General features: G+C 38.8%; 1 protein-coding gene across 3 annotated transcripts in view; it reads right to left on the minus strand.

Annotated features, from left to right (window-relative positions):
* Window positions 1-25,277, minus strand: part of STK39 (serine/threonine kinase 39) — a 296,180-nt gene that overhangs the window by 62,136 nt on the left and 208,767 nt on the right. For 2 of the 3 annotated variants that reach the window (XM_063790544.1, XM_515880.6), the window contains one exon: window positions 683-735. In XM_063790544.1, the coding sequence (XP_063646614.1) occupies window positions 683-735 (53 nt within the window). Of the gene's footprint in view, window positions 1-682; window positions 736-23,764; window positions 23,890-25,277 lie in introns of all 3 variants that reach the window. The other variant, XR_010149776.1, reaches the window with a different exon arrangement.

Consider the following 25,277-nt stretch of genomic DNA (forward strand, 5'->3'; position numbering starts at 1 on the left):
TGCCCAGGAATATTTTGTTTGGCTGGTGGCCTTTGTTCAAAAAAAAAAAAAACAACACTACTGAACATGAGTGAAATTAGATAGGAAATCCTCCAGTTTCCTGAAGTGCTCACCATTCACTTTGGCTTCAGATGTGGACATCTGAGTTTGTGTCTTCCTGCAGGTAATAACCGCAGAGGGGGTCAAAGGGTTTACTGATGGACCAGCTATCAAGCTAGAAAGTTCTTGTACTTCAGAGTTTTCAAAATTTTAGTAAACACTCCCCAATAGAGGCTTCACGTAATCTGAGCTGAGATCACAGAAGCAAAGTATGTTACCTTTTTGTATGATCCCACTGCTGCTCAACCCTCATTAGGACTGTGGTATGCTTCTCATCACATTCACCATCATTTCCTTTAGGGCCTGCATTACCATAGCAATACTTATTTTCATGGTTGAGCTAATATATCTAACTTATATTGGTATGTATACTGTGCCGCATGTGTCACTGAGATTCATGTAGTCAGCTGTGGTTTGGTTTGGAATCCTTAGAAGTATCAAAAGTCCTTCCTTCTATCTATCTCTCCTTCCTTCCTTCACTATTAAACAGCAGTTTTAAATAGCAGATTATAACCACATGCTTGTAATCAATTTCTGCAATGCTCTTTGAGGCAATAAAATAATAACTTCAATTAAAACTTACCTCTTCCTGGAGTAAACTCGAATCGGATGTCATTAAGTTCCTTTCTGGAGTTTCTGAAATACATAACATATAATACATTAAAGCCTAGGGAAGCAGAGTTTAGTCAAACTACATGTATTCAGATTTTCACAAGATGCTACTAACATGTGGATAACATTTTACAGTTTGAGGTTACCTCCAAGTATTTTGTTAACTGGAAAAGATAGTTATGACAGTAATAATGAAGAGATTTGTTTAATTTGATTGAATTTACCTTATATAAACATGCTTATATCACAAAATTCCAAAAACAAAATGTTCATTTTATAAAATCTGCACTAAACAGGAAAACTTAAATTTTTTTTTTTTTTTGAGACAGAGTTTCGCTCTTGTTGTCCAGGCTGGAGTGCAACGGTGTGATCTCACTGCAACCTCCGTCTCCCAGGTTCAAGCTATTCTCCTGCCTCAGCCTCCTGAGTAGCTGGAATTACAGGCATGTGCCACCATGTCCGGCTAATTTTTTGTATTTTTAGTGGAGATGGGGTTTCTCCATGTTGGTCAGGCTGGTCCCAAACTCCCGACCTCAGGTGATCCCCCCAGCCTCGGCCTCCCAAAGTGCTGGGATTATAGGCATGAGCCACCACACCCGGCCAACATAATTTTATTAAAAATTTCAGAAGCCTTTAGTCTAAAATAAATGGTATCCATTGCATTTTTCATATTTTTTCTTGAAAAATACTATTTTATTAAATCATTTTTAAAAGTGAAACAAACAGGGAAGACGGTCTCAGTGACAGAATTCAAGAAGCACTACACATTAAATCATGTAGCACAACACCAAGAAAAAGGTATGCATTTGGTAGCTTAAAATTTTATCTAAATTTAAAAGTTTTATATATTCAGTGGGCAATTTTGCAACATTTTGCCCCATGAATATATAAAACTTTAAGTAAATGTAAAGGCTTACACAAAACTGAAAAATATACATGTATATGCAATTTAAAAATTAAATGGCACTGGGGAGATATGAAATACATAAATATCTGAGACACAAGTTTTCCATTCAAATTAATTTTAAGAAATGATAATAAGGGGCAGTGAGCTATAATTAGAATAGTTTCAAATTCTTGTAAGAACACTAAAATATTATAAGTATCAACAGATGCTAGAATTAAGGTTAATAAAAACATCTTAAGAAATTGCAGTAGAAGCCAGGCACAGTGGCTCACGCCTGTAATCCCAGAACTTTGAGAGGCTGAGGCAGGTGGATCACTTGAGGTTAGGAGTTTGAGACCAGCCTGGCCAACATGGTGAAACCCCATCTCTACTAAAAATACAAGAATTACCCGGGAGTGGTGGCACATCCCTGTAATCCCAGCTACTCAGGAGGCTGAGGCAGGAGAACTGGAACCCGGCAGGTATTGCAGTTAGCCAAAATCACACCACTGCATTACAGCTTGGGTGGCAGAGCAAGAGTTCATCTCATTTTTAAGAAAAGAAAGAAAGAAATTGCAGTAGGAAACATGAACTAGTATTAGCTGAGCCTCTGAAAGTGTCTAAGACAGAGTCAGAGATGGCCTGAATACCCAACCCTGAACATCCTCCTGAGGAGCTGGGAAACTGAGCATTCGCACTGTAAAGCTCTGTGTAAAACCTCCTGGTCTCTGTGAACTGTGCCCAAACCACAAGGAAGCTGGTCTCTGGGCCATTTTTGGTCCACAGCCTGATTTTGGTTCTTTATGTCCTACCACATCCAACCACACTAAGAGCGAGGAGGCCCACAAGGATGCACAGGGCATGGCACTTGCTGAAAGAATGCCCTTTTCCTCAGTGTCTAGAAAGCCAGCCCAAGTCTCACACCTTTCCATAAACAAAACAGGGAGAAGTAAAGGGCCAATACCTCAAGACACGTCCAAGCCCACACCCAGATATGAGAGCCTTGGACCTTGAACTTTGTATCTCCCTTCAGGTTTCCCCAACCTTGACTTTATCACTACTCCCCTCAGGGCTAAAATGGGACCAGGGACTGCCGCAGTTCCTATAACTGTGCTTCTTTTAGGACCTGTGGAAATCTGAAAACTGTGAAAATTGTGGATCCTCACCCTAAAAGAAAGTAGATACAGCAGTCCCCCTTTATCCGTGATTTCACGTTTCATGGTTTCGGTTACCCATGTCAGTATAATAAAATATTCTGAGAGAGAGAGACCACATTCACATATCCTTTATGCCACTATATTGTTGTAATTGTTCTATTTTATTATTAGTTCTTGTTGTTAACCTCTCACTGTGCCTAATTTATAAATTAAGCTTTATCATAAGTACGTATATATAGGGAAAAACATACTGCATAGATGGTTCAGTACTATCTTTGGCTTCAGTTATCCACAGTGGTTTTGAAACGTACCCTTGCGAAGATATGGAGGGATTACCGCACATAACTTATGCACAAAATTGTAGGTAACTACAGAGGATTTAGAAATCATGTTGGACCCCAGACTAAAGAACCCTGCCCTGGAGGTGGAGTGTACCATTCACAACAGTGCCTGCAGTGGGAGGATGGTGTGTGTGCTGCACTGTTTAAATAGCTTAAACTTTCTTTTTATTTATTTATTTTTTTGAGATGGAGTCTTGCTCTGTCGCCTGTCTCCCAGGCTGGAATGCAGTGGCAAGATCTTGGCTCACTGCAATCTCTGCCTCCCGGGTTCTAGCAATTTTCCTGCCTCAGCCTCCCGAGCAGCTGGGACTACAGGAGTGTGCTACCGCGCCCAGCTAATTTTTTGTATTTTTAGTAGAGACAGGGTTTCACCATGTTGGCCAGGCTGGCCTTGAACTCCTGACCTCAAGTGATCCGCCTGCCTCAGCCTCCCAAAGTGTTGGGATTACAGGTGTAAGCCACTGCGCCTGGCAAAGTTTCTTAATAAACTACCAATGTCACCACTGCACATTTACATAGTGCTTTCATATATATTAGCAGTTCTCAAACTTTTTGGTCTTAGGACACTTTTATGTTCTTAAAAAGTATTGAGGACCCCTAAAGAGATTTTGTTTATGTGGACTATATCTATCAAAGTTTACTATATTAGAAATTAAGATTGACAATTTAAAAAAGTTTATTAATTTGAAAATGACAACCCCATTATATGTCAATATAAATTTTATACGAAAAATTACTTTCCTTTTCAAAATGAAAACAAGTCAGTGAAAAAGAGTCCATTGCTTCACAGTTTTGTAAACCTCTGTAGTATCAGGCTTAGGATAGCTCGAATCTTACAATTGTTTCTGCAAGCTGTTGCAATGTTGAATGTTACAGAGACAGGAATTGAAAAATTCCACTGAATATGTGTGAAAGAGTGAAAAAGGCAAGTAATTTCTTGCTACTATTATAAAAATAGTTTTGACCTCATGGGCTCCCTGAAAGGGTCTCAAAGACTCCCAGGGTCACTGGACTACATTTTAAGTAACACTAATATATAAATGTATACACATACACACATATGCATGTACACATAATATACATATATATGTATATATTATATATAATTAAATGAGATTATGTATCATATATAATCATTTATTATATATCATATATAATCTCATTTAATTCCAATAATTAATCTTTGAGATATGCAAAGAGGTATTATTTGTTTTCCATTTTTTCCATGATTGTGTTCAACGGCTTCTCCAAGTTTACAAATTTAATGAATGGCAGAGTGAAGGCCAATAATTCCATACTGAAGGTACCAAATACAAACAGAAATGCTCAATTCCTTTAACTTTTAAGAGAAAGCAATATTATTCCCCAAGATTTTGCATGTTCTCATAAAACAATCACCAAGCATTCATTTCCTTAATAGTCTTGGTTTTATGTGCTGTATATGAGCAATGATTCACTTCAAACTAAAGTAGTCCAATAAGAAAACAACCATGAGGAAAGCAAGTATTTATAATGTATTTAATAATAAAATGACAGGAAAAAAATGAGGAATTTGGTTGGACATTAATTTGTGTCATTGTTCATTTCCTCTCTTCCTTTCCATCGGTCTTATTTAAATATATTTATTCTAGTAAGGTCATGAGAAGAGAGGTGTAAGAACTGTACCCAGAATATCACTATGCATATCCTGATGCTTCAAATATTAATAACACAAAAAGTAATATCCAACACCCATAATCTCTGCCTATATCAACTGTGGTTCAAGTTATGGAGGCTGCATAGTCAAGTCATTCTTTTATGACTCTGAACCTAAAATACTTGCCTTTGAAAAGATCACAGTGATTGATTGTGAGTAGTAGACTTGTCCCATCAAGATTAAATATAGTTGGAAAAATGCCTAATTGGAGCAAACTACTGAAGGTCATCTTTTTATAAAGAATTAATCTTTTCAGACTCATACTTAACACCTTTAATTGAAAGTACATTTACTTTAATTGATATGGCACAGGACACTCTTGATTTCAGGGAAGCTGAAAATAGGTATGATTTAAGGCCAGAAACTAAGTCTGAGCAACTTTATAGAGGAAATGATAAAAACTTGAGAGTAACAGTTTCAACACTCGGCTGCCTTTGATAATTTTTATTAAAAATCCTTTTAATCCTAAAATAAAAACTCTTAAATTTGGTAAGGTACAGCCTCTTATAGCTCATTGCACTGAAAATGCAAATACATACAGAACTCAGAAAGGACATTTATTTTTTTTTTTAAGTAGGTGATACAATCATATGGCTTAAAAATTAAAAGGTACAATAGGGCATTAAATATTCTGTGAAAATTGGCCCTCTCACTCCTGTCACCCAACTACCTGGTTGCCCTTCCAGGGGCAATCAGTGTTTTATGAATTTGGTGCATACTTCTTGAGATGTTTTAATGCATGTACTAGCAAATATACATATATATTGAATACAAATGATAGCATAGTATATCCACCATTCTGTATCTTGCCTCTCTTTTAACATAATACCATCTTGGAATTTCTCCATGTTAGTTTGTAGAGAGTTTTCTCATTCTTTTCTTTATAACTACATAGTTTTCTCTGGGATGCTACAGCCTTTTTTCACCAGTTCCCATTCTATGAACAGACTGTTTCCAATCTTTCACTATTGTAAACAGTGCTTCAATAAGTAACCTTATTCTTAGGTCATTTTGCATAAATATAAGTATAAAAATAAATGTCTAGAGGTGAATTGTTTGGTCAAAGGATATATGCATTTGTAATTTGACACAAATTACGAAATTCCCCTTCATTTAAGTTGCACCCATTTATGCTCTTACCCACCATTTGTAAGCACTATTGCAGGAACTTTGAATAAATCAGAATGTATTAATAACCAGGGAGATGTGGGGACTGTGCCAGCTGGAAAGCTTCTTCCCCATCTAAAGGGGACAACCACTATTCAGTGCCTGCAGGTTATGGCCAGACAGGATTGGACTCAATGTTGCTCAATATTCAGATTTGTCAGAGAAAAAAGAAATTCGAAATTTTATATGACATTCCATAGTTGTAATTGTTGATACTAATTTTAAAATGTTCACACTAATGTGTGGGCCAGATTCAGTCTATTACCATTCATTAGTGAGGGCAAATATAAAATATAACTTCTGCTGATAGTAATAAACCGATTTCTGGGGATGAAGTTTTCTGAAATGGTAAACTTCAAAGTTCTTTTTAAGGATCTACTAAAAAGAGTCAAATAAATGATACACAGACCCACAGACTGAAGGCATGGGAGAAATTAATCATGGGAAAGAAAAATAAAGCCACAGAAACCTAACGAAAAGAAAATACAATTCATAAACTTATAAAACTGAAATTCATTTTTTTCATTTTTTGGATTCTTTTAGAGACAAGGTCTCACTTGGTTGCCCAGGTAGTACAGTGGCACACTTGTTGCTCACTGCAGCCTTGAACTCTCGGGCTCAAGCAATCCTCCTTCCTCAGCCTCCTGAGCAGCTTGAACTATGGGCAAGTGCCACCATACCTGGCTAATTTTTTAATTTTTTGTAGAGACAAGGGTCTTGCTATGTTGCTGAGGCTGGTGTTGAACTCTGGACTCAAGTGATTCCCCCTACCTCAGGATTCCAAAGTGCTGGGATTACAGGTGTGAGCCACCATGCCCAGCCTGACTTTAAAAAAATGTTTAGTAATTGATGTTCAGTGCTGACAAACTTTTTTTTTTTTTTTGCTATGTCTATTTAACGTGAGAAGTTTAGAGATACAGATCGGCATGCATAAAGTTTTTCTTCTTGTTCTTTCAGTTCATCTTCAAGTGACACAATGAACAATCAAACGAGGCAGCTGGCTAAGAGGCTGGTAATGCAGAACACGAACGGACACCCATCCCTTCCCAGTGGTGGAGGTGCAGAAGGCAGGTGTGATTGAAGTATATATTTTACAGGATGTAGCTTTTATCTGCACCTCTTAATGTACCGTGTCAGGACAATCTGACAGAGTTATTGCTCCTGGAGGGCTCCAAAGCCAAAATGCCAGCTCAGAACTATTGGCATCCTTCAGCCTCACATCACTGTCTCTTAGCCCATGCCAGCAGCAGTATGAGGGCACTCACACTCTAAGACCCAGATGTGATTAAAGCGGTAGAAATCCAAAGACCACTCATTGTCAAAGAGCATCAGAAACAGTAAGTGTCACTGGCATTGTATACCCTCCACCGCAGGGATGCTCTCAAACGAAGATGAAAGGCAACTATTTCCCCGAGCTTTGAGGTTGGCAACACCACCAAGGGTCTCTGTAAGAGTGCCAGGGACAGTGTTTCCCAGGGACCCAGGAGCAGCTGCTCCCTCCTAAGCAGCAGAGGATTTCTCATCACAGCCCTCTTCTTCCTTACTTTTACCCGAAATTCCAGGTGAAGGTGCAGCTGTTAGTGTCCAGGGAATTTCAAAGGGATACCCACACACTCAATTCCTGGACTATCTCCCCGCTATCAGGACTAGGAAGGGGGCCTTTTAAAAAGGCTAAGCCAGGAATTGGTCAGGACATCATTTTTAGTTCAGCTTGCCTCTTGTCCTACTCTGGGCACCAAACCAAAGTCCATCCCCACAGTCTTAGGAGAAGAAATGGATGGACTGTGGCTCCCAGTGAGCTGGGCAGATACTTCTGCTTCACACGAGGAGGCCGCCTGGGGCAGGATGAGGAGATAATGTGACCCGTGCAGATGGGGATCTGAGTTCAAAACCACACACTACTTATTTGGCCTTCTGTAACCAGTTTCCTCAACTGTGAGAGGGGGAAATAATAATTCATAGCTGCTATGGTTTGAATGTCTCCCCCAAAAAGGATGTGCTGGAAACTTCATCCCTGATGTCACTGTGTTGGGAGGTAGGGCCTAATGAGAGGTGTTTAGGTCATGAGGGCGCCACCCTCACAAATGGATTAATGCCAATTCTAAAAGCGCTTGAGGCTGTGAGTTTAATCTTTTGCTCTCTCTCACCCTCTCTTTGCACTTCTGCCATGGCATGACACAGCAAGAAGACATTAAGATGGTGCAGCCCCCAACCTTAGACTTCCCAGCCTCCAGAACCAAGAGCCAATACATTGCTGGTCATTACGAATTACCCAGTCTATGGTATTTTGTTGTATCAGCACGAATGGACTAAGACAACAGCATTTCCTATCTGCTGGGACATGCTTGATGTTTTACATATGTTATCTCATTCCAAACTCAAAGCAACTCTTAAAGCAGGAACTGCTCTTATCCTCTATTATTTTAGAGACAAGGAAACTGAGGCTTAGAAAGGATAAAGAATAGATCCAAAATCACAGTCTGAACAACAGAGCTGAACTAAAGCTGGAACTTTAAAAAATGTTACCCATTATCTTCACCAGTGCACATCCCTTACCCGCCTACTGGGTACACAGATAGTATTTGTTGAATAGATGAATGAATGCAGAGTTTACAAGTCTGGCTTTTATAAAGTGCCTCTCCCTGGCTTCTGTAACACCACCTCCTTCTGGTCTCCTCCAGTCCCCCAGCTGCCTTTCTCTGTGTGCCCCAAACACTCCTCTACCTCTGTATGGCTGTCTCTTCAGTGTTAATGTTCCATCCCTCACCATTTCCCCTTCTCATTCTCTCCCTTGATGATTAATTCCAAATCCGTAACTCAATCTCAGGTACTGCCCCAGAGCTGAAAATTCATTATCAACTACCTATATGGTATCTCTCAATGCAATGTCCAAAAAGACACCAAAAGGCACAGCATCTCCAAAACGGAATGTATCACTTTTCCTCTCAGATACATTTCCCTTCCTTAGCTCCTTATGGCAGTAAATGATAGTGATGGCCCACTATCAGGACCTGTAGGTTACACCTCCGTAAGAGTTCTCGTATCATCCGTTTCTCTCAAACTTCACTGCTACTGACCAAGGTCAGGCCACCATCATCTACCACAGATGAGAAGAAATGACTGAATAAGTAAAGAGTATTTCACATGCACTCACATATACACACATATACATGGCTTTTGCTAAGGCTAAAGACATACAACAGCAGGAAAAAGGGCTGTAAAAGGTTGAGGGAGCTGCTATTCAGGGAATAGTCCTTGGCAGACGAATGTGCAGCCCTCAGGGAAAATTGCTGTACTTAATGAGACATGAAAAGATTAGGCAATATGAGGATACACAGAAGGAACCTACAAACGAAGGCCAGAAATAAAAGAGCCACGAAGTGAAAGGGGCAGCTTCCTGTGGCCAAGCTGACAGCTGCTCTGAAGCAGTATTCCTGCTCATCCCGGGGCCTTCCTATGGCAGTGTCTTTACGTCAGAACTGGAGACTCCTTCGGGAATTGAAGACTGGTCAGCTGAGCCCAATTTGGAGTTAATCCACTTACCAGCAATGACATTCAGTAAGCCACTTCACCTCTCCAACATTCGGTTTCCTCTGCAGTAAAAAGGGGAAATAATGCTTCCCTCGCAGATTTAACAAGCTGTGTGGAAACACTGTATGAACTCTGTGCTACTGCTATAAGCCATTATTAGGCCTCATATTTTGAGGCACATAGAAATAGGGAGAAAAAGTCATAGTTCCAGTCCTTAACAAGTTTCCGATCTTTGCAGAAAATGATGCTCAGTTTATGTAAACTACAGGGAAAAACAATGTAAGTAAGTGCTTAAAAAATACTAGTAGCGAAGGAAATCTTGAACTAATTCAGAGAAAGGTGTATTCCCCTCTCTTGGCTCTCACTCTGATCCATCCTTCACACTCCTGTCAAATTAATCTTCCTCTGAGGTAAAGGTCCAATCACAGAATCATATAATTTTACAACTGAAAGAGGCCTTAGAGGTCACCTAATCCATTTCTCTGATTCTTTAGGTGAAGAAACTGAAGCCAAGGAGATTAAGTGGCTTGCCTAAGATAACACAGCTGGTTAATTCATGCCATTCTCCATAAATCATTATTGATCACCTACTAGGTGTCAGGTTTGTGCCAGGAGCCATTAACGGCAGAAATGACAACAGAACCTGGGACTCAGGACCTCTAGACCACTGCTCTTTATTCTAGACTGATGGCTCTCAAACTGCAGGCAGGGTGAGGGGAGGTGCAATCTCTAAAAGGAAGACTTTTCCCCCAGTTATACCCCTGCACTCAGTTAAGAATTGCTGCATGCAGTGAGAGGCACTATAGATGGGAAAGTGTCTTCCATGATTGATATGATGGCAGAAATTAAAATTTATATAATCAGCTCTGTAGTCAATATGACACAATGTTACCATTTAACACATTCTAGGTCAGGCCCAGTGGCTCATGTCTGTAATCTCAGCACTTTGAGAAGCTGAGGAGGGAAGAGCACTTGAACCCAGGAGTTTGAGACCAGCCTGGGACACACCATGAGATCTGGTCTCTACACACACACACACAAAATTCTAGATGGTAGATACATGTGCATTTATTACTTTGCACATTCCTATATGTTGAAATGCTTTTTATAATTTTTGAAAGTCTTATATACTAGAGGAAAAAAGAACCACTAAGTTTGTTGAGGTTGGAGGGTGGGTAAGGTAGGGGAAAGGAAACAGTTTGTGCCCTCTATCTGTGGCTCTAAAGGTTGAGAACCACTGCTGAACCTATCAGCACTGTGGCCCACAGCCTTGCCCGAAATCGAAGCTCTCCTGGATGTGTGTATCTCCAGCTACCATGGGCCATATGCTCCAAGGCTGTGAGAATAACAACTGAACCACATACTTTCCCCTCCCCTCCAAACCCTTGCCCTTACATTTAACTTACTGCAAAAGTGTCTTTTGGATCAGTGAGTCTTCTAAAAAGTGAAAATTCCTTTCAGCGTGCACCTCCACACATGCAGAAATATGCCCCTGGCCTAGAAAATGTAGTTAGTAGCATCTGGAATTCTAGTCTACATCAAGCCATGCAGCATCACACAGCCCCAAATCAATGTCAAATAGATCAGAAAGTCACACTGTTCCCTTTAACAACAACAAAAGCAGAGACTAAGTGATATACATACATGCATGTACACATACACATGTATGTACACACACGTACACGCACACGTGTGTGCATGAGCACACACATACACAAATACGCACAAGGTTTTCTTCAAATAAGATATCTCTACATATTTTAAAGAATTTGGCCTCACACACTGGTTGACTGCAGGTTCTTCTGCAACTGGAACCTCAGACTTGAGACTCTGACAGTTCCCGCTGGCTACTTGACAGCCTGAAGGACCCTTTTAGGTTTGCGGCCTGCAGGGAGCAAACAGTCTGGCTGCATAGGATTTCACACAGCTGACACCGACACTAGCAGTGCACATGTCAGCCTTTCATGGAGAGATCTCTAATACTCAGTCCAGGGCTGACACATGAATAAATCACATGCAGAAATATAAATAACAGACTTCTTCCCTAGCTACGAAAAAGAGTTTTCATCTAGAAGTAATCCAAACTAAGTTAAGGTGATATTCTCTGACAGAATCCTCTGGAAAATCTCCATGCCTGCCAGGTGAAGGGCATGGCTGTTTCCTCTCCCTAACCTTACCCACTCTTCAACCTAAACAACCATGGTGGACTCTTTTTTTTCTCTCTATTACATAATAGTTTCAAAAATTATAAAAAACATTTCAACATACAGGAATGTGCAAAGAGTAATACAATGAATACACATGTGCCTACCATCCAGAATTTTAAAAATGGTAATATTTTGTCATATTTACTTCAGAGCTGAATACATAAAATTTTAAGAATGTTTCACCTACACAGCACAAAGTCACTTGTGTTACATCCCAGCTATAGTAAATCAGGAGAGAACAGGTCATTGTGTAAGGGTGCTGCTTCCTGTCAAGATTATGGAACTATAATGTCACATGTAGCAAGCAGTCCTTTTCAGCATTTAGGATGTCTAGTGAATGTATTTATTGAACTTATTTTCACCTATGGGGCAAAGGGGAAAAGGAGTAATCATATAAATACCAGACTCATGTTAATGGCAGGCAGGAGCAGAAACATGATAGTCTGGTCAAAGTTCACACTTTTGTTGTAGCAGGAAAAAATGTTAATCATGCTTACTATGTAAGGGTCTCTGTAGATCACTGTTCTTTTCAATCAACTGATACAGGACCAGCCTTCATTAACATTATTTGTGCCTTTAAGTTTAGGGTCTGGTGGGTTTTACTGCAGAGAACTCACAGACTCATCATTGTCTCTGTGATGTATACCTCTCTCCCATGCATGAGGCTCCCAAACCAACACGCTAAGTCCTTTCTAACAGGAATGTAAAGGCATCTATAAGACATGAACCTAATATGTGTCCATTTGGGACCCAGACATCATGTCTTAGTAGGTGTATTTATACAAACTGAACAGTATATGGCGAGGTGGGTGGAGCTGCACACATTGGTACATTCTGAGATAAATGCATTTTTAAGACAATAGAAGTTTATATCTTTAAGGCACAAACTGTTACAAACTCTAACTATTAAGGACAATTATGGTTTTTGCCAACTAGTTATTTGGTTTAATTCTTGCAAGAAGGATGTTAAATAGTTTCAAAATTAAACTAAATATATAACTGAACATTTTGTTGTTAAAAATAACAGACATTAATTAAAAGGAATGCAGAAAGAGACATTAGTACATACTTGAGATGTCAGTTACTCCAACTGAGCACCGGATTTAGCTTTACTTGCCTGAAACTAAGGCAGAAAAGGGAAACTGTTGCATAGTATAGTTCTAACTTCATCAAAAGAGAAACATGCAAGGCAGATTTTGTTTATCTTGGCATTAATTTCAAGGAAAATTTTATTATGGAAGACCCTTTATAAGGGACACTGAGTAATGTCTTCAACTTATGTTACAAAAGATGGAAACCTTTTTCATATAAATGTCTTCAACCATATGGTGCAAACGATGAAAGTTTTTTTCTCCCAGGTGCTGAAGACACAATATTAAATCTTGCCTGAGTGATGGCATTTCTGCTGGGAGCTGAAATAATACATCAGAAGTACATTGTTTACTGATGATTTACCTCAACAGAGGGAGCTCAAAGAACCTGGAGAAATGGATGGCCTATACACACTTCTTCCTGAGGCCCCAAAAGTGTCTTGTCAAGTGCTACAAAGGGCGATTTCATGACTGCTTTCTCCGACGGGTATTTGAAGGGGTCTGAAAGTCTATGTACTGATTAGACATAGATCTTTCCCCTTAGCTAAACCATCTGTAGGAAGCAGAAGTAACATTCTACCATGAACATGCAGGAGACTGGCTTATGTCCTCTCTTGGAAAGCTGGTTGCTAACACCTAAGAGAGTGGGTTGCAGGATGTGGCAACTTCCAAAGGAAGTTCTGTGTCTGGCCAACACCTTGGACATGTACTCAGCTAAATCTCCCAATTTTGGGTCGGGTGCGGTGGCTCACGCCTGTAATCCAAGCACTTTGGGAGGCCGAGGTGGGCAGATCACGAGGTCAGGAGATCGAGACCATCCTGGCTAACACGGTGAAACCCCGTCTCTACTAAAAAATACAAAAAATTAGCCGGGTGTGGTGGCGGGCGCCGGTAGTCCAGCTACTCGGAAGGCTGAGTCAGGAGAATGGCATGAATCTGGGAGGCGGAGCTTGCAGTGAGCCGAAATCCAGCCACTGCACTCTAGCCTGGGCAACAGAGCAAGACTCTGTCTCAAAATAATAATAATAATCTCCCAATTTTGTTGCTTCAGAATAGGGAAGAAGTAATTTTTTTTGCTTAAAAGTTTTAAAGATTGTGTGTGACTAATCAAGTGAGTTAGCCATAGAGAACCAGCATAAATCACAAAAAATATAAAGTGAGCAGACAATACATTCTTTAAACTTTAGCCAAGAAATCACAGAAATAGAAACATACTTTAATTTTGCTATTCCTGTAATTTTACTATTAATGTATATGTGTAATCGAATCCAGGGGAAATTATATTAAAGATTAGCAAATTTAAAAGGAAAATGATCACTCATCAAAGGAAAAAACTGTGAAGAACTAATTAATAAGAAGTGTTAACACCAGTGTCCTCCAGGGTAGCAATGTAAGCAGAATCCCCCTGACTTTTCCACAGGCGGTATTGCAAGATAATTAAATTTGATGATGAATGAGATGGAGCAAGTATTTCCCCTTTTGATCCACTTCAGGTAAAAGGCCTGTAAGTAACTGCATTTACAGTCTAGGATGAACGACCCTTGGGCAAAGCCACTATAAATCCTCAAGTTCAACTTTTCTGAAATTACTTCAGCAAATGATTATTTATAAAATACATAGTTGCACAGAAAGTAACATTGTTCCTAGGCATTTGCTAGGTTGTTAATGTATATCAGAAGGAAACATCCATGCACCAGAATACATCAGGGCACACTTGCCAGGAGACCGGATGAGGACAGGACTTTTCATGCAGAATGTCTAAACAAACCAAAAATCCAAAGATTCTCTCAAGGCAAAAAGAAAAAAAAAATGCATCTGCTTGTTTTTGGAGGTTGGGGTTACGTGGTTCTCCAATGACTAACACTCACAGGACTGAAACTCCTCTGGCCCGCCCTGGAGAAGAGCGGAGTGGGTGCCTGAGAGCTGAGAGCAGAGCTTGGAAAGCCCCTTTTAGGGTGACATCTCCCAGAAGGGCAAGGGTACCAGAAGGGGTATGATTTGCATGACAGTATTTAAAGAGACGACAAATACCTGACACTGTTTCCAGGTCAGTTTTTTACAAAATCTATTTTCTTTTTAAATCTGAAGATTCCCTCAAGTGAGAGAAGGGAAATCTGAAGCTCAGCCTTATCTGCTTCCCAGGGATGCCCCTTCTTAAGCCCCACTGCTGTTCTGCCCGCACAACTCTTATTAACACAGAGTGGCCCTGAGAAGTGGCCACCACATGAAGCCTTTTCCCTTCTCATTTCTTATGGGCTGAACACACAGTTCAGATTCATGTTGAAAGCCTAACAGCCAGTACCTCAGAATGTGACCGTATCTGGGGACAGGGTCTTCAAAGAGGTAATTAAAGTTAAGTGAGATCATTAGGGTGGGCCCTAATCCAACAGGACAGGTGTCGTTATAAGAAGAGATTAGGACACAGACAATGTGCCCGCACAGAGGAAAGATCACATAAGAACAGCAAGAAAGCCTTCTACAAGCCATAGAGAGAGACTTCAGGGGAAGCTAAACCTTTGGGCACCTTCATCTTAGACTTCTAGGCGCCAGAACAATGAGAAAATAAACTCCTATTGTTTAATCGACCCAGTTTGTGGTTCTTTGTTAAGGCAGCCCTAGCAAACTAATATATTATCTGATTCTGACAAATATTTAAAAGTCAACATTTGTCCCTTTGGTAAAAACTAAATTTGTTCTTGGCCTCTGGAACACTAACTTATACCACTCATTATTACAATGGTTTGGGAAGAAATCATCCCTTCAACGGTTCCAAATAAAGTAAATAAAATGAAATCAATCCCTTGGCATAGATACCAGCCACCCTAATTGGAAATTTCCAAGCACCGGAAGTTTGCCAAAAGTAGAAAAACCCTTGTGCTTATTCATGAAGTATAGTCTTCAATGGTGCAATGTCAACTCCACCATGAAGGATATATCCAAGGACAAGACTTAAAAGCAGACTGGTATAATATGTAATCTTATTTCAAACGCTCAAAACATTTTCCTCAGTGTTTAAACACATGCCATGATTATCAAATAATAAAGCTGATTTTTGTGTATGAGTCATGGAATCTGTATGATTAGAGCCATAACTCACATTTGGATGATTTGAAAAACTTGTTCTTTGAGAATGTTGAATAAGCAACACCCAGGGGTGTAACTGTACCACCAAGTTAAGGACTTAACAAGACTGTGGGGGTAATGTGTTTTCCATACCTAAGAATAACTAATGAAAAAGATACACCCAACAATTTCCTTCATAATGGTTTCTTCAATGACTGTCCTTTACCTAAACCGTTGACTTCTGACAAGTTTTTAAGACTAGCTTATCTTTCCTGACCTCTTGAGTAAAAATTTAATAAAGGATGTCAGGCTGGACAAAGACAAGTTCTCACTCTTCAGAAGTGTATATACAGTGCATCCTGCAAACAACCTGCTATTTGCCTCTTCACAGTAAAGTGACAGATGTGCTTTTCAGAAAGGAGGTACAAAAAAACAAAGCAAAACAAAAACCTAAAAAACAGTGCCCCTGCGACTGGAGAGAGGAAAGAAGCTCTGAAGGAAAAGATAAGAGGGCCCTTTCCCCGATGGGTAACATATAGGAGAGCTTTCCTCTATGTCTGAGGCAAAATAAAATAACCATTGATTCTCTGTCAACTTTAATTTAAGAAAATTACTTGGTTTAAGAAGAAGTCGAGTTGCTGAATGTTCATTTGAAAAATAAAAGGATGGTAAAGGTTAACAATTATAAGCCTTTTTGGCAAATACACAGAATTCAAGAGATGGGTCAGAGGAGCTAAGATGTTGGGTAGTTTCTCTCCCCTAAAGAACCTGGCACAGGGTCTGCCAACATAAGTACATTCCCAATAAATATTCATGAAGTTGAACTGAATCAAGGGATACAATAGTCGTCCTTACCTGCTGCATGGCAGTATATTAAATGTAAGTATACTTGACAATATTTCTAGGTACGGAAGTCAGCAACCCTTAACCCTTAATAAATACTCAAGTAACACCAGCAAAAAGAAAAAAAAAAAAGAGTTTCTGGGCTGAGAGCATTTAAGGTGCTTTGCAGGTCAGAGCTATGCTCAATAGAGGAAATATCGCATTAGGACAAAATCTAAGAAAGGTAAAGGGCTCTGTTCCATTGAAGAGACTTCCGGCTACGAAACTATTCCTCCTGAGCAGTGAGCCAACAGTCAACATTTGGGATGGTGGGTTCAGCTCAGACAAGACTCAATATATAGAAGCTGTGGCCTACTCTGGCCTTGGTATATGTAGCAGAGCTCTGGGTGGCTACAAAAGCTTTACATTTATGGCTCTAAAACGCTGTTCCTGAGCCACCTGTGCACTGAGTTTCAGGCTGTTCTGAAGTGTACAACACACTTATTTTATTTGAACAGAGAAGGCAGGGGAGCATAACTCCTTGTAACAGCCTCTTTTCTGACTCCTTTCCTATCCTTTCATCAAGAGGAGTCAAAGGAGAGCACAAAGTACTTGGTTGCTTAGGCTGACTCAGCCTGTCCTACCTTGGTTTCTGGAGATAACATTCTGGAGTTTAAATACGGATTGTAACACTGACAAGCTATAAGACCTTGGGGCAATTTACTTAACTTTCCAAGTCTTTCTCTCTTCATCTATAAAATAAGGTAGTGACACGAACTACTTCATGGCATAACTATGAGGAGAAGGCATGGACAGTGCCTTCTGCAAGCACTCAGTATTAGTGAAAAAACATCAACAGCAATATGTATAATCTTTAGGTGTTGTGTTTTACAAGTCCAATCTTAGTCCCTGCCCTGAGATCTTTTCTGTCTCATCCCTTCACCTACTAAACAAGAGTGTAGGTATCAAATCCTCCACTGAGTCCTATAGCAGCTTCTAACAATGAACCCAACATACATAACAAGATTTGGGGGAGGCAGGCCCCTGCATGTCCTCAAGCGGCCCAGCATTGCTTGAGCAAACAGGTCCTGACCATGTGGAGGTGGAGACTGACACTCTGGCTTGGGGTTTGAAACAAAGAGACTGGGATTGACTTACCTTGATAATTGTCAGGGAGTGAAATAAGCCCATGAGAATCTGAGAAGTTTTCTGATAATCCATCTAATAATTGTTGCCCTTATAAATAAATTTAAAGTAAAGCAATGGCTTTGGTGAAATCAAAGAGCCCAGTTTATGTGAAGTTAGAAGATATAGAAGACTGAAACATGCTTAAAGTGTGTGATCCTGTCAAATCAGAGGAAGTCTCTGACGAAAAAAGGGATGGAAGAAAAGCACCCATTTTGCCAGTGGCTGGCCACCATTGCTGGTAACTCTCTTCCTCTGCACCAGAAGACAGAGCACACATGGCACTGATGTTACACACTCTCCAGCATTCAGGAACTCACTGGACTAAGGGATACCTGAAGGACCAGTGCTCCAAACACAGGGTGCTATTTAATTGTGGCTCTCATCATCGCTGTTATTATGGATCGGTCACGCAGAAACGCTCCTGGCAACCAGTGACAGCAGAGAGCATTATGAAGATGGCCCTGCCATGTTTTGTATTCTGAACATTAAAAACCAGTTTGGCTCAACAAATGAGCAGCGGGTGCCATGCTAATTATATAACTTCTTAGAGCACTAATAGGATTTCCCACTGAGCCAACTGGGAGAAAAAGACCATAATACTCATTTTTATCTGCATCTCAGCATAGTGACCTCCTTCAGCCTGTTGATGTGGTCATTAATAAAACATTTAAAAAAGACCTGAACAGAGAAGTGAAAAGGCTTTTTACAAAAATAGAGCTTGTATCTGACTGCCAAACCGCCATGTATTTGAAAGACTTGGAACCAATATCAAAGTTGGTCGTTAATGATTTGAGGTTGGCCTGGGAACCTCCTGTATCCAGAAGGGTTGTTCATGCTTTTGACTGGTTATGAATGAAAAAAGATTTCTGCCTTTGAGGGGTTTTAAAAGATGGAAATAAAGATGTTTGTGATGGTGCTCTTGCTTTGCTTGGGACATAAAAGATGATTCAATTTCACTTCAGCACCTGACACGTCATCACCAACATGCTTGCTTACAAGTTCCTTTCAATTTTAGAATAATAATTAAAAACAAATATATAGCTACTACTTCAATTCTAAAATATCCCAAAGGGTAGTTATTAAAAGCAAATCAAAGAATTTTATCTTCTTTTAGTTTTTCCTTCCCTTTCTCTAACAAAAATAACATAAGTAAAAATATATACAAACTGTACCTTTTTAAACTTCAGCAGAATGTCTAATAGGACATTTAATTAGGTAGACGTGATCAAGTCCATCTAGGAAGTAAGACATGTTACACTGATGAGTGAGTTAAAAATGAAAGAAGAAAAACCGTTCGGCTCAGATACATACAGGGCAAATACTTAGCACAAGGCAATGTGTTAGACTCCAAAAGAGAAACCACGTAGAAACAAAGTACCATACTGACTGTGCTCAGTAAGGTTATGATCAATCATGGCATTCAGAGCTGGAAGGAAACTTTGTGGGTGAGCAGGATAAGGTGAGCAAAAAGGTGTCTAATGTGCTGTCCTTAAGATAATTCTCATCTCAGCTGTTGAAATCATGAATGCCTCTTTCTTTACCTACAAAATCCCTACGCCATCACACCCTGCCACTCTCCTTCTTCAGCACCCTCTCCTCGAACATAACACATTGTAAGCACAAAGGAGACACTTATACTATAAAGCAAGCAGTAAGAGAACCAAGACTTCCCAGCCTTCACATTTCCTAAAATTAACGGGTAAATAAATGTATAACACAGTGAATACGTGAGTCTGTCAAAGATGGAGGGGAGAGGAATGACTGAGGAATTTCAATGTTACTTTGCAGATTTCTTACATTAAGTCAGACATGGCCAGATTTACCAAAGAAAAATGCATAACTCAATATATTTTTCTCTGGGATTAGCCCAAATCAGCGTGGGTGCCAATACCAAAACCACAGTACTGTGAGTCCATACAGGGGAAAAAAAAAAAACTTGCTGGCCATGGTTGAAAGATGAGAAAGCTGGTGAAGAAGGCTAAGGCAGTGGGCTCCTGACCCCCAATCACTCTATTCATTTTTAACCTTTGGGAGGATATACTACAAGGACTCCATCAGAGTCAGAAACATGTCATGATGTGCCTTTGGAGGAAAACAGGTGCCACATTACTGACTGCTGCCTGGCATCACATAAACCTAATTTATCTTCATTCTAGCCCTAGGGATGAGAAAAGGATAGCAGTTCAACCGCTCTTGTAAGCTCTCTCTAGAAATGAGCTTACTGTTTTTGGGTAAGATTAAAAATGTTTATCCATGTAATTGGACAATAGGTTCAGGAGTAGAGATTTTAAAGGTCGAAGGCAACACAGAGCTTCAGACTTGTCTAGATATCTCTGGCTGGATGAGGTTCAGAGGAGCAGCACCCATTGCATGCTCAGAAGTCAAGGGCTTCACTCAGATACCTGCTTCTGCTTTCTAAAAGCCAGTAAGGAAACATAGCAACAGGATTCCTAGAGCTTAATGATAGAGCAAAGGGTGAGGGTAGGTGCATGCTCCAAGTCTTTCCAGAGAGAGGTTGAGAAAGGAGAAGAGACAGAGAGACTTGTAGGAAGAGGCTGCTCCTCAGCATTTCATTATAAAGGGATAATTTGAGAGTTACTCGAAAAAGGAAATAATCACCACTGGACTTCAGCAGGTAATCACTAAGAACAAATACGTTCAGAATAACCTAATTTCTTTCTTTGCTATTATAATAAACATTTTCATTTCAAGGGAAAGCCTTAGGCTTGCTTTGTTACGACTAATGAACATTTTGGGACATGGTGTGAATTCTTTTAGAGTAAAAATAGAAAAATCAATGTCTTTTTATATAAGACTGAGTTACTTTATTGGGCGTGGAAACCCTGTAACTACCAAAAGGTCTTTCTGTGCCCTCCCTCACTTTGTCCACCTGGGTATTTTGAGATTTGGCTCTGCAAAGATGCAAGATACAAAATTCAATCACTACTTTCTAATCTACCAATTTAAATTAGCAAAGATCACAAAATGATAAGAGGAAACCAAATGATAGCAAGAATTCAGTCTATTAGAGCTTTCTTCACTGCCATCAAGAGTATAAATTGATACTAGCTTTTGAGAGAGTTGTTTGGCAATGTTTCCAAATTTTTAAGAGGGTTATACCTACCCATTGACCTAACAATTCAACATCAATGATCTATGATGTGAAATAATTAGAAATCTGACAGTTTTCTGTATAAGACCAGTTTTTAGGTCATTGTTTATGGTGGCGAAAATCTGGAACCAAATTAAGTCTCCAGTGATAGGAAGACACTTAAATAAACTACAGTAAAATAACCACAAGATGCAATCCTAAGTGTAAAAATTACCACAAGATACAATCATCCTAAGAAAAATAACCATAAGATGCAATCTTAAGTGTAAACAGCATGGCACAAAACTGCATATATAGTATAATGGGAACAATAAAAAATATATGCAAAGTAAAAGAAATGGAAGGAAATATGCCAAAATGTTAATTATGCTCATTCCTGAGTGATGGTCCGATGGGTAATCATTTTCTTCTTTATAACTTTCTGCATTTTCAAATTTCCTCTGATGAACATATATTACTTTCATAATGAGGGGGAAAGAGTTCCTTTAATAAGATCCACTAATATTTGAAACAGAAGCTGTGCTGTAATGACTCATCCTCATTTGAGCAAAAGACTTAAAAGAAAAGGCAGAGAATTGAACTAAAACTTACACTATGTAAATGTGTTTTGTCAGTGATTCAGACCAACAAACACACAGAGTGAAATAGGTGTGGTTTAGTTGAAAATCTGAAACATTTGGAGAAATGTTACCTATAGTTAGATAGACTAGGATACAAAGCCGAGTCTATGGTATAATTAAAAACACACATGTAAACTTGGAGAAAGTGCTTGGAAGAAAGAACAAAATGTTAATACATGTATTGCTTAGGTAGGAGACTACCTCTGAGTTTATTTTTTGCATCCCCTCAAGCCCACGAAAAAGTGTTTCTTTTATTATGACAATAAAACTTATTACAAATGTTCAGATCTTCTAACAAATGGGGTTGGCACAAGTGTGTATCTGGAAGGAAACAAAAAAACACTGACCTTTGCCTTACACCACTGCACAAAAAGTACGTAAAATATCCATAGACCTAAATGTAAAGGCTAAAATGATTTAAAAAAAAAAAAAAAACCTCAGAAGAAAACATAGGAAAAAAACGAAGAAAATCTTCGCAACCTAGAGATAGGTAAACATTTCTTAAATAGTATACAAGAAAATACAAATCATAAAAAGATATTTTTAATTTTTTATCAAGATTTAAAACTTTTGTTCTTTAAAAGATACCATTAAGAAACCAAAATGCAAGCCACAGAGTGAGAAAAATATTTATTATCCATATGTATCTGGCAAAGGATTTACATTCAGATTATATAAAGAATTTATGTAACTCAGAAATAAGACAATCCAGTAAAATGCTGAAACAAGATCTGAACAGAAGACATACATAGCTAAGAAACACATGAGAAAGGTTCAATGTCACTAATCAGAGAAATGAAAGTTAAAACTATAATAAGATACCACTACACACCTATTTAAATGGCTAAAATTAAAAAGATTGACGATACCAAGTATTAACAAGGATGTAGAGGAACTAGAATTCTCATACACTGCTGGTGGGACTGTAAAATGGAAAATCCACTTTGCAAAACTCCTTAAAAAGTTAAACACACACCTACCACCTAACCCAGCCATTGTACAACTAGAAATTTTTCAAAGAGAAATCAAAATATAGACCACTGAAAGACTATACATGAATGTTCATAGCAGCATTATTCATAACAGTAAAAACTGAAAAAAAACCCCAAATGTCCATCAACAGGTAAGTAAACAAAATGTGGTATATCCATATTCCTCTTTAATCAAAGGGAATGCAACAAAATAGATCTCAAAATAGTTGAGTGAAAGAAGACGGACACAAATGAATACATATAAAAGTCCATAAAATTCAAGCTGATCCATAGCTTGAAAAAAGCAGATCAGTGACTGCCTTTGCCAGAGGTGGAGGGAGGAATGGACTGCAAAAGGGACACAAGGAAACTTCTCAGGGAGAAGGAAATGTTCTGTATCTTGATGACTGTGATAGCTTCACGGGTGTACACAGCTGTCAAAATTCATCAAACATACTGTACTAAGTGGATGCAATTTATTATATATAAATTATACTGCAATTAAGTTTATTTTAAAAATCAGAAGGCTAAAAGAAAGGTAAGAAACCTATTATTCACCACCCAGGAATTTATTTTTAGATAAAAGTATTGCTGATATATTATACAACCAAATAAGAAATGTCCCATTCAGGCACTGCCTCCCTTGGGAAGCCTCCCTGAGCCTCTCTATCCCTACCTCAGACTCCCTACCCTACTCTAGGTAGAACTCAGTACCATCTTTGTGCTCTGGTCCTCAATCATCCTGTACATTACAATGCCTGTCAACACCGCACTCTGATCTACAAATTACTCAATGACTTCCTCACAGTGAGCCGATTGTATGCTGTGGTTTTTGCCTTGTTCATCTTTATATTACTAACATTGAGAATAAAACTGTTGCTCTCTCTCTCTCTCTCTCTCTCTATATATATATATATATTTGGATAAATGTACAGTTGGACAGATATAGAAAAAATAAAGGAAGAAAAAACTAACCACAAAAGGGCTGAATCAACAAGGATGCCAAAAAAATTACCATAGGTTCCAAGTATTTCTTTTTACACAAAAAAGGAAAATATAAACCCTTAAGTTGAAAAGCGTCATAGTAGATAAATCACAAAAATTAGGTAGCTCTTGCCCTGAGTAATGGGCTTCAACAAATGCTTTTCGCTAAGTTCTCAAGTGTAATCTTCTTCATGTGGATGAAAAATGTAATACATACCTTCTTCAAAATGGGATAACTTTAGGAATTCCCTACTGGAGAAAATTACTGCCATATAACCTCACTGGACAACAGTTCAAAACATGAAATCCTTCCCAATAAATTTTTTATCCAGATTTCTTCACCTAGAATTTTAAGTGAAATATAGACTTTAATTAATAATTATATGAAGTTTCATTTTCATAAGGAAGTAATACAAGCATATGGCATCTTCATACCTTTAATTGACAAAATGTTTATATTTCTGAAACCCCAGGATTATCAAGGACTTAACCCATAACATTGAAACTATCTCTGTATATGTTTATCTTCTCTCCAAAGCTAAGGGTTCTTTTCCCTTGACACTTAATACAGCACTGCCTTGTTATAGAGTAAGCACTTAAAAAAATAGTCACTGAATTACATAAAGTGACGTTTCTCTCTTTTTTAGTACATGGAACTGTTAACCCATTAAGTTACACAGGTCCCATACTCATGCCTCTTTAAATTTTGTGCATTATGGGAATCAAGGGCACTGTGCGAGGCATGGAACATAGAGAAGTAAACAAAATAGACCTGGTCCTTGCCCACTTGGAACTTACCGTCTAGGGAGAAGATCATGGGATCTGACCTCAGCAGGTGTGTCCAGGAGGAGCTGTGTTTTTAACAAGTTTAACATTCATATGCTAAAACTAATATTATTGCTGGTGAGAAATATTTGCTATAATTAAAAAATATGCAATCCTTCCAACTCCTAAAGTCCAACTCTTGGAGAGGTATTAATAATATTATTCTATTTATTATTATAAAATATTATTATATTATTTAAAATAATAAAAGTTCCAAAGGATACACAAGGTTTATGGGAAAGGAAGCCATTGATCACACCTACTTGAAAAGTAATTTGCCCAGGCTAATATCATTTCTCCTATACTGTATGGTTTACAAGTATGCTGTCCACTGTATATTTGGGGAAAGAATTATTGGCTCTTTAAAAAAAAATGCATGATCTATCTCCAAAGTTCCTTCTCTACAGTATGTCTGCAAGTGGAGGCTCGTCTGTCTAAGTGACATCAGATTTTTGAATTTTCCAATGAGAATGGTAATGCTGCTAGTTACTCATCTGATCTCTAAACCTAAGAATTCCCTTCAGTCAACATACAGCAAATGGGTACTTTAGATGGTGGTCAGAACGCCTAACTTGGACTAACTGCTATTCTTTCCCTGCTAAAAACATTTCCTTAACTTTAAGCTCAAGATCTTCTCTCAGAGTTGATCAGTGGAAAGAAAACAGACCTGAACTTGGTTTAGGCTCTGAAGAAATTACTTTATGTTGTATGCTGTAATGCAATGAAGACAAGCCCTTGACTTCTAAGCAGTGTCAGTCTAAGAAAAAATAACTCAAGAACATTTTTTGCAACAGTAGGTCAAGCTCTCTGCCATGTTATCCAAGGTTCTTTATAGAAAGAACCAAGAGATAAATTCCGCTTGAATTTGGTTTCAAGCAAAAGCTTGCCTCGCTATATAATCTTTT

Source organism: Pan troglodytes, chromosome 13, assembly GCF_028858775.2.
Source record: "Pan troglodytes isolate AG18354 chromosome 13, NHGRI_mPanTro3-v2.0_pri, whole genome shotgun sequence".
Classification (NCBI taxonomy): domain Eukaryota; kingdom Metazoa; phylum Chordata; class Mammalia; order Primates; family Hominidae; genus Pan; species Pan troglodytes.